General features: G+C 42.9%; 1 protein-coding gene across 1 annotated transcript in view; it reads right to left on the bottom strand.

Moving 5' to 3' along the window:
- The window catches only part of FNDC3B (fibronectin type III domain containing 3B), a 598,527-nt gene that overhangs the window by 155,953 nt on the left and 430,468 nt on the right, over positions 1-12,106 (bottom strand). The window contains exons 17-20 of the mRNA XM_069727312.1: positions 11,094-11,212; positions 10,206-10,311; positions 8,492-8,652; positions 312-425 (exon numbers count right to left, since the gene is read on the bottom strand). Coding sequence (XP_069583413.1) covers positions 312-425; positions 8,492-8,652; positions 10,206-10,311; positions 11,094-11,212 — 500 coding nt within the window. The remainder of the gene's footprint in view (positions 1-311; positions 426-8,491; positions 8,653-10,205; positions 10,312-11,093; positions 11,213-12,106) is intronic.

Raw genomic sequence — 12,106 nt, forward strand, 5'->3', positions numbered from 1 at the left:
ATATCATGAGTGAAATCCATCTGTGCATGTTTCCCATAAAGCTGCTTTTAACCTGTTCACATAGTGACTGGGATACACATAGCAGGAAAAAAATATGAACGTTACACAGGTTAAAAAAAAACCAAAAAAACAAATAAAAACAAATACAATGTTTTCAACATAAACATGAAATTGTCCCATTAATACAATATCTAACACATAAATTAAACATTCATAAAATATGTACAAATTTGTTGCAAATTAAACTCCGGATGCCCCTCTGACGTCACTAGCTCTCCCATTCTCACCACCAGTGCAAACACTTCTCTTACCTCCCAGCTTATAAGTACAGATGTGTCAGAGAGGAATGTCAGGAATGGAGGTCTGCACTGTGCGGGTGGTCCTGCTGCAGTTGTGATCTCTGTGGCGTCTGAGTAAGGACCATACTGAAATACAAATAAGCCTATGTTGGTAATTCCCTAATTTAATGTGTCTGGCCTAGATTCCACAAAGTGAGATTTTATAGCGTTCCTCAATAAAAACAAATATAACATTAAAGCAGAAAGTTTCTATTAATTACTAATTTTCAGCTTACTTTCCTATAAGCTCACATCCATTTCCAAACCAATTCCTGGGTAATACTTTTCTGTTATTTAATACACTAGATTAAATAACTTTCTGATGAATTACAGGATACGTAGGCCAATTGCTATAAAGTATACACATTATTTTGCAGAGATGAGTAAATTCATTTGCAAAACCTGGTCCAGCAGCCACTCCTGGAGCCCTGTGAACGTCCTCCTACCTGCCGTGCCTCTTCTGATTTGTAGGCCTGGCGTGATGTTGTCATTGCGGCACAACGCATGCATGACACGGCGCTGGGCCTGTAAATCAGAAGTGGTAACTGGAATTTGAGCAGGTTTATAGGGCTTTTATTAGTGACTAGATGGTGGCCAGATTCTAACGCACCGAGTATTCTAGAATATGTATGTATGTATATAGCAGCCACATAGTATATAGCACAGGCCACGTAGTATATAGGAGTACTACGTGGCCTGTGGTATATACCATGACACTGCTATATACATACATACATATTGTAGAATACCCGATGCGCTAATATAGGCCACGCAGTAAATAACACAGCCCACGTAGTATATAACACTGCCCACACAGTATATAGCAGCCACGCAGTATATAGCAGCCACGCAGTATATAGCACAGCCCACATAGTATGTAACACTGGCCACGTAATATATAATACAGCCCACGTAATATATAGCACAGCCCACATAGTATCTAACAGTGGCCACGTAGTATATAGCACGCAGTATAGAACACAGCCACGTAGTATATAACACTGCCCACGTAGGATAAAGCAGCCATGTAGTATATAACGGAGCCCTCGCAGTATAGAACACAGCCCACATAGTATCTAACACTGGCCAGGTAGTATATAGCAGTGTGGGCACATATCCCTGTTAAAAAAAATTATTAAAATAAGAAATAGTTATATACTCACCCGCCGGTGGGATCCAGTGTAGATCCAGCGAACCACCGGCGATGCGCGCGCGGCTGCCGCCATCTTGCATTCCCAGGATGCATTGCGAAATTACCCAGATCACTTAGCGGTCTTGCGAGACCGCTAAGGCTGGTTTCACATTTGCGTTTAAAAACGCAGCGTTTTAAATGCAAACGCATGTGGTGAAAAAAACGCATGTAAACGCGTTAAAACGCCGCGTTTTTTAGACGCATGCGTTTTTGCATGTTTTAATACAAACGCTGCGTTTTGACGCGTTTACATGCGTTTTTTCCTGCGTTTGCGTTTTTAAAACGCATGATGAGAAGTGTGTGACAGCTGCCAATCATCAAAATCAACAAGAAAATCCACTTTAAAGAGAAATAGCTAGGGTTAGGATCCCTAGTAACCCTAGGGATCCTAACCCTAACCCTAAGGGATCCTAACCCTAACCCTATACCTAACCCTAAGGGATCCTAACCCTACCCCTAAGGGATCCTAACCCTAAGGGATCCTAACCCTAACCCTAAGGGATCCCTTAGGATTAGAGTAAGGGTTAGGGGTTGGCTTATCAGTGTGTATTCTTGTCTTTTTCTATTAAAACGCATGCGTTTACATAGACAGCAATAGGTTTTTTTGCGGCAAAAAAACGCCGCTAGAAATTACTACAAGTTGCATTTCTGCAACATAACGCATGCATAGAAAAGACGCATGCGGCCGCAAAACGTGGTAAAACGCATGCAAAAAAACGCATGCGTTTTTAATGTTAAGTATAGGAAAAAAAACGCATGCTTTTTTTGCGCTAAAACGCAGCGGCAAAAAACGCAAATGTGAAACTAGCCTAAGTCTTCTGGGTAATTTCGCAATGCATCTCTGGGAACAGAAGCTGGCAGCAGGCGCGAGCGCATCGTCGGACTACGGAAGGTGAGAATAGCAGGTTTTTTGTTTTTTTGTTATTTTTAACATTAGATCTTTTTACTATTGATGCTGCATAGGCAGCATCAATAGTAAAAAGTTGGTCACACAGGGTTAATAGCAGCGTTAAACTGTGTTACACCGCGTTATGCCACGGTGTAACGCAGTCCGTGTAACGGACTGCTAAACCGCTATGGGGGCACTGACTGGGGAGTAGGGAGGGGGCACTGACTGGAGGGGAGAGGGGAAGGGCGAATTTGCGGCCGGACTGGGCCCGTCGCTGATTGGTCACGGCCGGCCGTGACCAATCAGCAACGCGGGATTTCCATTACAGACAGACAGACAAACAAACGGAAGCACCCCTTAGACAATTAGATAGTATATGGAGATATCATATGATATGAAAATAGTCTATTGCAATTTATATCACAGGATTTCAGATGAAGGTATAAGTTTATAGATATGGAAGGATATTGTAGAATTGTAATATAAAATAAAGATGAAGATTATCAAGCGGTGACAGGATAAGATATAAAGTATGATATACCTGGAGCATGTGTTTACCTGTAGAGGATCCTGTCGGCATGTGGGGCGTCAATCTGGGTGCAGTGTGAAGTAATAAGTAATGAGATCCCCAGAGTACAGACCCGCTCGAAGGTATAATGTAACGCATTGTATATAACATCTCTTCTTATAATATCTATTCTTAGTTTGCACCTGTTCACACCTGATTTCTGTTTCGAAGTGGCAGTCAGTCTTTAGATATTTTTATACATAAAGCTCTCTGATTGAGCACTCCACCCCTCAGCCTCAAGAGCTTTTAATTACATCAGAATCCTAACTTCCCATATAAATGTAGGCTTTAGCCCAAGAGAAAATTCACATTAGGCAGGTTCGCAGCAACGAGAATTGCCTTATCGTGGCTACTGGGTACACATGAATTGGCCAATTTATGCGCTAAGTATTCTCAATTTTTCATGTTTTCTAGTACAGTAATGCAATAAAAAATTTGATATATTTCATGTTTGCATGCTACAGCGCTACAGAGTGCTACTTTATTTGTTGATTATTGCCCACTAGATGGTGGCCCGATTCTAACGCACCGGGTATTCTAGAATATGCATGTCTACGTAGTATATTGCCCAGTCAAGTAGTATATTGCCCAGTCACGTAGTATAATGCTCCATGCAGTTATGGCCCTATAGATGCCCCATATAATGCTCCATGCAGTTATGGCCCCATAGATGCCCCATATAATGCTCCATGCAGTTATGGCCCCATAGATGCCCCATATAATGCTCCATGCAGTTATGGCCCCATAGATGTCCCATATAATGCTCCATGCACTTATGGCCCCATAGATGCCCCATATAATGCTCCATGCAGTTATGGCCCCATCGATGTCCCATATAATGCTCCATGCAGTTATGGCCCCATAGATGTCCCATATAATGCTCCACGCAGTTATAGCCCCATAGATGCCCCATATAATGCTCCATGCAGTTATGGCCCCATATATGCCCCATATAATGCTCTATGCAGTTCATTATGGCCCCATAGATGTCCCATATAATGTTCCATGCAGTTCATTATGGCCCCATAGATGCTCCATATAATGCTCCATGCAGTTATGGCCCCATAGATGTCCCATATAATGCTCCATGCAGTTATAACCCCATAGATGCCCCATTTAATGCTCCATGCAGTTATAACCCCATAGATGCCCCATATAATGCTCCATGCAGTTATGGCCCCATAGATGCCCCATTTGAAGGGAACCTGTCACCCCGAAAATCGCGGGTGAGGTGAGCCCACCGGCATCAGGGGCTTATCTACAGCATTCTGTAATGCTGTAGATAAGCCCCCGATGTTACCTGAAAGAGGAGAAAAAGACGTTAGATTATACTCACCCAGGGGCAGTCCCGCTGCTGGTCCGGTCAGATGGGCGTCTCTGGTCCGCTGCGGCGCCTCCCATCTTCATTCCAAGACGTCCTCTTCTGCTCTTCAGCCACGGCTCTGGCGCAGGCGTACTTTGTGTGCCCTGTTGAGGGCAAAACAAAGTACTGCAGTGCGCAGGCGCCGGAAAGGTCAGAGAGGCCCAGCGCCTGCGCACTGCAGTACTTTGCTCTGCCCTCAACAGGGCAGACAAAGTACGCCTGCGCCGGAGCCGTGGCTGAAGATCAGAAGAGGACGTCTTGGAATGAATATGGGGGGCGCCGCAGCGGACCAGAGACACCCATCCGACCGGACCAGCAGCGGGACCGCCCCTGGGTGAGTATAACCTAACGTCTTTTTCTCCTCTTTCAGGTAACATCGGGGGCTTATCTACAGCATTACAGAATGCTGTAGATAAGCCCCTGATGCCGGTGGGCTTACCTCACCCGCGATTTTCGGGGTGACAGGTTCCCTTTAATGCTCCATCCAGTTCTTTATGGCCCCACAGACGCTCCATACAGCATTGTGCCACATGTAATGCTGCTGCTGCAATAAAAAAAAAAAAATCACATACTCACCTCTCGTTGCTGCTCCTCAGTGTCCCGTCTCTCCGCACTGACTGTTCAGGCAGAGGGCGGCACGCACACTAATACGTCATCGCGCCCTCTGACCTGCACAGTCACTGCAAGAGGACGGGAAGACGGAGCGGCGCCCGGCGGATGGAACGCGGACAGGTGAATATGAAATACTCACCTGCTCCTGACGCTGTCCCTGCCTGTCCCATGGTACCGCAGCTTCTTCGCGCCTGCGCGAGAAGGACCTAACATGACGTAACGGTCACATGACCGTGACGTCATGGCAGGCCCTTCTCGCGCAGGGCCTGTGATGATGTCGCGGTTACATGACTGTGACGTCATGGCAGGTCCTTCTCCCAAACCATCGTTGGCACCAGAACCTGCCGCTTGCATGGAGAGGTCACCAAAGCGTCGCGAGGAGCGGGAAAGGCGAGTATATAATAATTTATTATTATTTTTAACATTAGATCCTTTTACTATTGACGCTGCATAGGCAGCGTCAATAGTAAAAACTTGGTCACACAGGGTTAATAGCGGCGGTAACGGAGTGAGTTACCCGCGGCATAACGCGGTCCGTTACCGCTGGCATTAACCCTGTGTGAGCGGTGACTGCGGGGAGTATGGAGCGGGTACTGACTGCAGGGGAGTAGGCAGGGACTAATCGGACTGTGGCCGTCGCTGATTGGTCGCGGCAGCCATGACAGGCAGCTGCCGAGACCAATCAGCGAATGAATATCCGTGAAAGAAAGAAAGAAAGAAAGAAAGAAAGGACAGACGGAAGTGATCCTTAGACAATTATATAGTAGATGTTCGTTTGGATAACGCTAATGGTTCAAGTCAACAATTTGAGCTGACAGTTGAATCTGTCTAGCCCCAGTAGTTATAATCTTCCTCGGACAAACCATCCGATTGAAACATCTCTCTCTAGTCCACAGCGTTATTTAAGATCGATTTTAACAAATCCAGAAGGGACAACTCCATGTACAACATAACTTTACAGTATCTGAACAGAGAGCATTCCAGGGTCTTAAGGATATTCAAAGGATTACAATAAAACCTGCAGACAAAGGTGGATCCATAGTAGTCATGAATAGATCATACTATATTACAGAAATAAAATCTAAACTCAATCATGTGTCTACCTACACTCCTATTTCAAGAGACTAAACATTTGATGTGGCCAGGCAAATACGTACCATGTTTGAATTGTATAAACAGAAAGGAATCATCAATACAACATTAAGTGAGTTTCTCATTAATCATCATCCAGTTATTCCCATGTTTTACACTCTACCAGATTCATAAAAATCTTACTCAACCACCCAGGCAACCAACTGAGGATCCAACTAACTCTATATTAGTGATTGTTATTGTCCTAGAGAAAATAACTACCCATCTGTTAACGTTTATATCACATTATCAAAAGGATACATAACATTTTTTGGCCTCCCTTAAAGAGCTAGGTGTTACCGCTAGCATTAACCCTGTGTGAGCGGTGACTGGAGGGGAGTATGGAGCGGGCGCCGGGCACTGACTGCAGGGAAGTAGGGAGGGACTAATCGGACTGTGGCCGTCGCTGATTGGTCGCGGAAGCCATGAGAGGCACCTGGCGAGACCAATCAGCGACTTGGATTTCCATGACAGACAGAGGCCGCAACCAATGAATATCCATGACAGACAGAAAGACAGAGGGACAGACGGAAGTGACCCTTAAGACAATTATATAGTAGATGAGCACATGTGCTTGGACAAGACGTTATCCGAGCATGCTCCAGTGCTGAGTGTCTTCGATGTGCTCGAAAAATATGTTCGCGAGGCTGCATGTCTCGTGGATGTTCGACAGCCGCAACAGATGCATGGATAGACTTGTTTATTAGACATTCTCTCCATGTGTTGCAGCTGTGGAAAAGCCATGAGATCTCCAGCTGCGGGGACTCGAACATATTATCCATGCATGCCAAAAACACCCTGTTAGCACCCGAGCATGCTGGGATATAACGCCTTGTCCGAGCTGGTTCACTCATCACTAGCTCCTTTCCAACAGATAAGGAATACTGTCATGGCCACTGTTACTAGGGTCCTACAAATGTATTCACTCATCTCCAGTATATTTCCTTGAATACCGTACAATATCGTTATATAGTCGCTGGGCCTACTATCTCTATCTCACGGTGCCTTTACACACTAACGAGTATGATAATTAACTTTGATGGTCACCTCAAGCTTAAGTACTGGAAGACAACCACTTTCAATCATTCAAAAGGTAATTTCAGAAAATCAAGAATTTAAAAAAAAAAACTGATTACAAGATATGAAACAAGCTGTGTGAAAATGCAGTCTCCTTGGTGTATTATATTTTCATAACAGAAATGAAGACTGGGACAGATGTACTGCTGGAGGTGACCCTGCCGGAATAGGCACCAGGTCATCAGGCTCGGGGTAAGGTTGTCATTTATGTAGTCGGAGATGGCGTGGTAGATTGCAATCAATACAGATATTGAAGCTGAATCGTGTAAGCAAAGAAAAAGATTTTATCCTGAAATTTGCTCTAAGCTGTCTACATCCTAACTAAATGATAATACAACATTTCAACATCTACTTGTAAACTATGATAAGACGAGCAATTATTTGGCACAAGAATCACATCTTTTTATAGTGTCCATTTCACATAAATGTCTTGCAATTATCACATTTGGTTTTTGTTTTTTAGTAACTAGATCTCACGCACAAATGACATTGACCTTTGACAAGACTCTAGCTACTTCCAGAAAATGAAAACGAAGCAAAAAAGTAATACACTATTAGTTGTGCAGGGTCCGTTAGACCCCAAGCACCTCGCTATGGCATGTGTGGTTGACACCACGTCTCGCGATACATTGAATAGGGAGGGACACCTGGGCTAGGAAGCCACAGAAAAGGACAGATACCTTCTTCTCACACTTGCAGAAACATGATGAAAAACTCACTTGGGGTCTAATTGACCCCATGAGACAAATTAAAGGTTAAGGATACGAGTCTTAGGTGCTTTTCAATTCGTGCCTAAAGGTTCTGACGATGTAAGAACAGTACGACAGCCACATGTTGTCTTTGGTGACATTCCAGAACTAGAAGGAAAAGGTTTCTGAGATAATTAAGGTTTCATTTTCTTTCTGCCAGAAACTGTGTAATAGGGACGTGTCATAAGGTAACTTTTTGGATGTTCCATATGTTAGCCGGCAATATGTATATACATGATCCTGTGTAGTAATTTACGGAGTGACCACCAAGAGTATATAATTAGCTGTTTTATTTCTAGTTATTTTTGCAATTAATCAGAAACGCTTGTTTTTGCTAATAACACCAAGTTGCAGATGGTTTTTGGTATGACAGGTCAATTAGTGATTGCTTCTTATAAAGAAATGCTCTGCGTTTTGCCTGCATTAGTTCTCAGAATTTGAGACATTTAAATTGGCTTCCAGGATGAGAAGGAAAATATTCATTTAAATACAAGACACATTAGCCATTTTGACATCAGAGGGACGCTGAGACACCCATGAGTTTTCATTAAGCAGTGACTGAAAACACTTACTCCTCCATCGTTGAGCGCTCGTACTCTGAATTGATAAGTACTTCCAGGAAGCAGATCGCTGACTCTACACTCCAAATCACAGCCATGATAAACCTCAGTGGTATGTCCTCCAGGTACACCGAGCTCTAGGCTGTACTCCGATACCTGGCACCCTGGGGCGTCTGCGGACAAGGTTAATATGGGGGTTAATGTGATCCTGACTGCCAATATGTCCCAACAGAAAGAATATCGACACAAAACTTGTCACTTGAAAAACAACACAACAAATGCCATCCACAAGAAATGCAAAACGGAAACGCATGCAGCGCAGGGCTATACGGCATATAGAAAGGCATCTGAAGAATAATGATTGCTTAGGTCATATCGGTAGAATTCTTCCTCAAAACATGGAATTAACCAATCATATTCACAAGCATTAAAAAACTAAAATACAGATTAAGTATGGTGATGATTAAACGCAAAACGCACCTGCTGGTGCAATGTTTACAAACTAGAAACAAAAAAAATTGTTGTGGCACTGGTTATAATGAATAATGCTACCGACGTCCATTTCTTTACTAAAGTACTTCTTTGTTCCCTGCAACCATTTTAAATGGCCAGTACAGGCAGAAAAAATAGTTTCCAAAATGCCAATTCTTAGAACTTATTAATACAGTTTTTTTTTCAAATAAGTCAGAGAGTGTCAGTCAGTTTTTCATTGTATATGTGCTTCCCTTTCTCTATATATATGCACTGGCTGTAACAAAGGCTACTGAAGTAAGCAGCCTGCCATCCCCCTTCACACAGGGTTTACACACGTCAAAGCCAGAAGTGGACCTGTTGGGGTCAGGAATTGGTGGAAATATTGGAAGACAGGGGCACCTTGATTAAGTAACAGGTTTAAAGACAAAGTGACAGCCCAATTTGGTTACGCAATGAAAAGACAATACTAGCATAATAATAGCTTCTTGGTTCTTCAATCACCATTTGACATTTTCTGCCAATTAGATTTTGGTGCACAGGGGCCGGACTGTGCCCTTGATCTTCTCTTTGTCTGTGATTCCCCAGCCCCTCTGCCTGCTCTTATGTTTGAAGAGGATATTTCATATACAAGAGGCAGGTCACTGATACTCAAATACCGGATACGGCGGTGCAGGGAATCACAGACAGGGAGAGGAGAAGGAGAAGACCCCATGCACAGTCTGGCCCCTGTCCACCGAAATCTAATCAGCAGAAAATTTCAAATGATGATTAAAGAACAACAACAATGCGGATTTCTTCACCAACCATATCAATGTATTCTGCATTACAGCGCCATTACAGTAATGTCTTTACGTTATAAAATCGCGCTGACAGGTTCTCTTTAAATACATTACAGATTTTTTAACAGGACAATGCATTTAGGTTTTATGGCTATCAATCTCTGCGACCATGGGCTAGTTCACTTACTCTATTAGTCCCTGTATTAGGTAAAGGCTCCAAATCATTTGTACCACTTGTTGTCATAGAAAAGAAAATAATAGTGGCTTTCAAATAAAGCAATCCCTGACTTCTTTATCCTTTGCATTATTGCATCCTCATGCACCTTTAATGGTCACATTAAAAAAAAATCCAAAAAATACAGTTCTCAACTCAAGATGTACAAAGTTGAAGAGTAGAAAACCTAAGTCTTACTAAAAGTATTCCCCTGTTAGTAATATACCCAAATACAAATGATAACTCAGCAGATTCCTACCCCATTGTAGATGAGCTTCTTTGTGCTTTGGCTTGCCTACCAATCTTGGTGCTTGACAAGGACCCGGTGCTACACATAATGTGCGAATCGGCTGACTTTCAGAACACTAAGCAAACAAAAGGAAAGTAAGCATTCCATAAACTGGTAGCAAACATTTCATTATTTTATGTTTAGCTAGCATTTATACTTGTTTCTCTACCATGGGTAAAGTACTATTAACCCAAACCAAGTACTGTGAACAACCCACTGACGTCCTGCTAAAATACACTAATCTACACAGCAACCTTAAGAGTAATGTATTTAATAACTTTTATATCAAATATATTTATTACGATGATCATTAGAAAAAAAGTGGAATAAAGTACCATATAAGGGTTAATGCATGTTTACAGGGACAAAGCAATGGGGTGCAGAGACTCACGATCAGTCCAGGATTAGAATTAATACATGATAGTTGGGGGGGTCACTGATTTTGCATGTGTGGCCGAGGAGCTTCAAGTCATAGCTTTGAATCCTGATAATCGCCAATTTACACTCTATTCCCACCCAAACCCAAAATGTATAACTAACATTAGGTCCAAACACCAGCACCTGATATAATATCTGCTGTACAGCGGAATTGCATTTTATCAGGCTACATAATATGAGAGCAAATACAGGCAAGCAGCAATATCTTCTCCATTCTGCCCTAATGAGTTCGAATCCTCGGTGGCTACATCTGTATGCATATTCCATCTACATTCAGTTTTGCATTATATCTTTTCATCACTGTCGAATGTGATTTCATCTTGAAATAGCCAAAAAGCTAATAAAGCCAAAAAAAAAAATGGTAGTGTGCAGTTAATCTACCTCTTTACTTTGTCATAGTAAAATAGAGGCTCGACATACCTGACTGTGTCCTCCTGTGCTGATGGAGCACACGCGGAGCTTGTATAAAGTGCCTGGTTTCAAGTCATTACAGGTATACTCTGTTGCAGACCCACTGTACGCCACCTTCCATTGTGTTGCTGAAAAAAAAACCACGGCCATTATTGCAATGCAAGTCTAAATAGCACTTCATAGAAATAGAACCCTAAGAGAAGACAATAATAACATGGGGGCATTTACTTTTAAGAAGTTGCAAAGTAGTTTCATTTATTTTTAGCTTAGAAGTGTCAGGATTAGAAATGGGCGGATATTTCAGTATTGGGTTCGGGTTGCGATCGACGTATTTGCAATACTCGCCGAACATAGCCATTGGAGTTAATGTGAGTACAGATGATCAAATATGTTTGGAATTGATCATCAAACATAAAATCGGCACGAATATGGTACAAATATGGCACGAATATGACATTCGTATTCGGTGATCATTTTCTGAACATATTAGCTCATCTCTAGTCATGACTACACAGCTCAATGCGTCTTGCACGCAGTGACTGACAGCTCGATTGTCCAATCTAGTGCTGGGGTGTGCTGAGCTGTCAGTATTTTGAGTGACAGCTCGGCTGTCCAATCTGAGACTGGGAGGTGTTGAGCTTCCTTGAGGTATTCCCTGTTATAAGTTACCCAGCTACTTAACTAAGCTGTTAGTCCCAGATATCTGCCAGTTGTAGCTTTCAGCTCTGTGTGGCCTGTGCTCTGTCCCTTGCTCTATAAATTCTGACATTCTGATCAATTGGTGCTGGACCCTGGATTTGCCTATAGACTACCCGTTTGTATTACCCCTTTTGTCTTGACGCACTCTGACCTTGGAATTCTGACTCTGGAAAGAGACCGGACTACGCCTGTTGCCTTACCCCTTTGTATATGACAAGCTCTCTTGGTACCTGACCCCAGACCTCTTGACTGCCGAAGTCTCATGGCTCGTACGTGAGTAGTGACTAGCGTCACAAAAGGGTACTTGCCATTTTAGGAAGAAC

This window comes from Ranitomeya imitator, chromosome 5, assembly GCF_032444005.1.
Source record: "Ranitomeya imitator isolate aRanImi1 chromosome 5, aRanImi1.pri, whole genome shotgun sequence".
NCBI classification, from domain to species: Eukaryota; Metazoa; Chordata; class Amphibia; order Anura; family Dendrobatidae; genus Ranitomeya; species Ranitomeya imitator.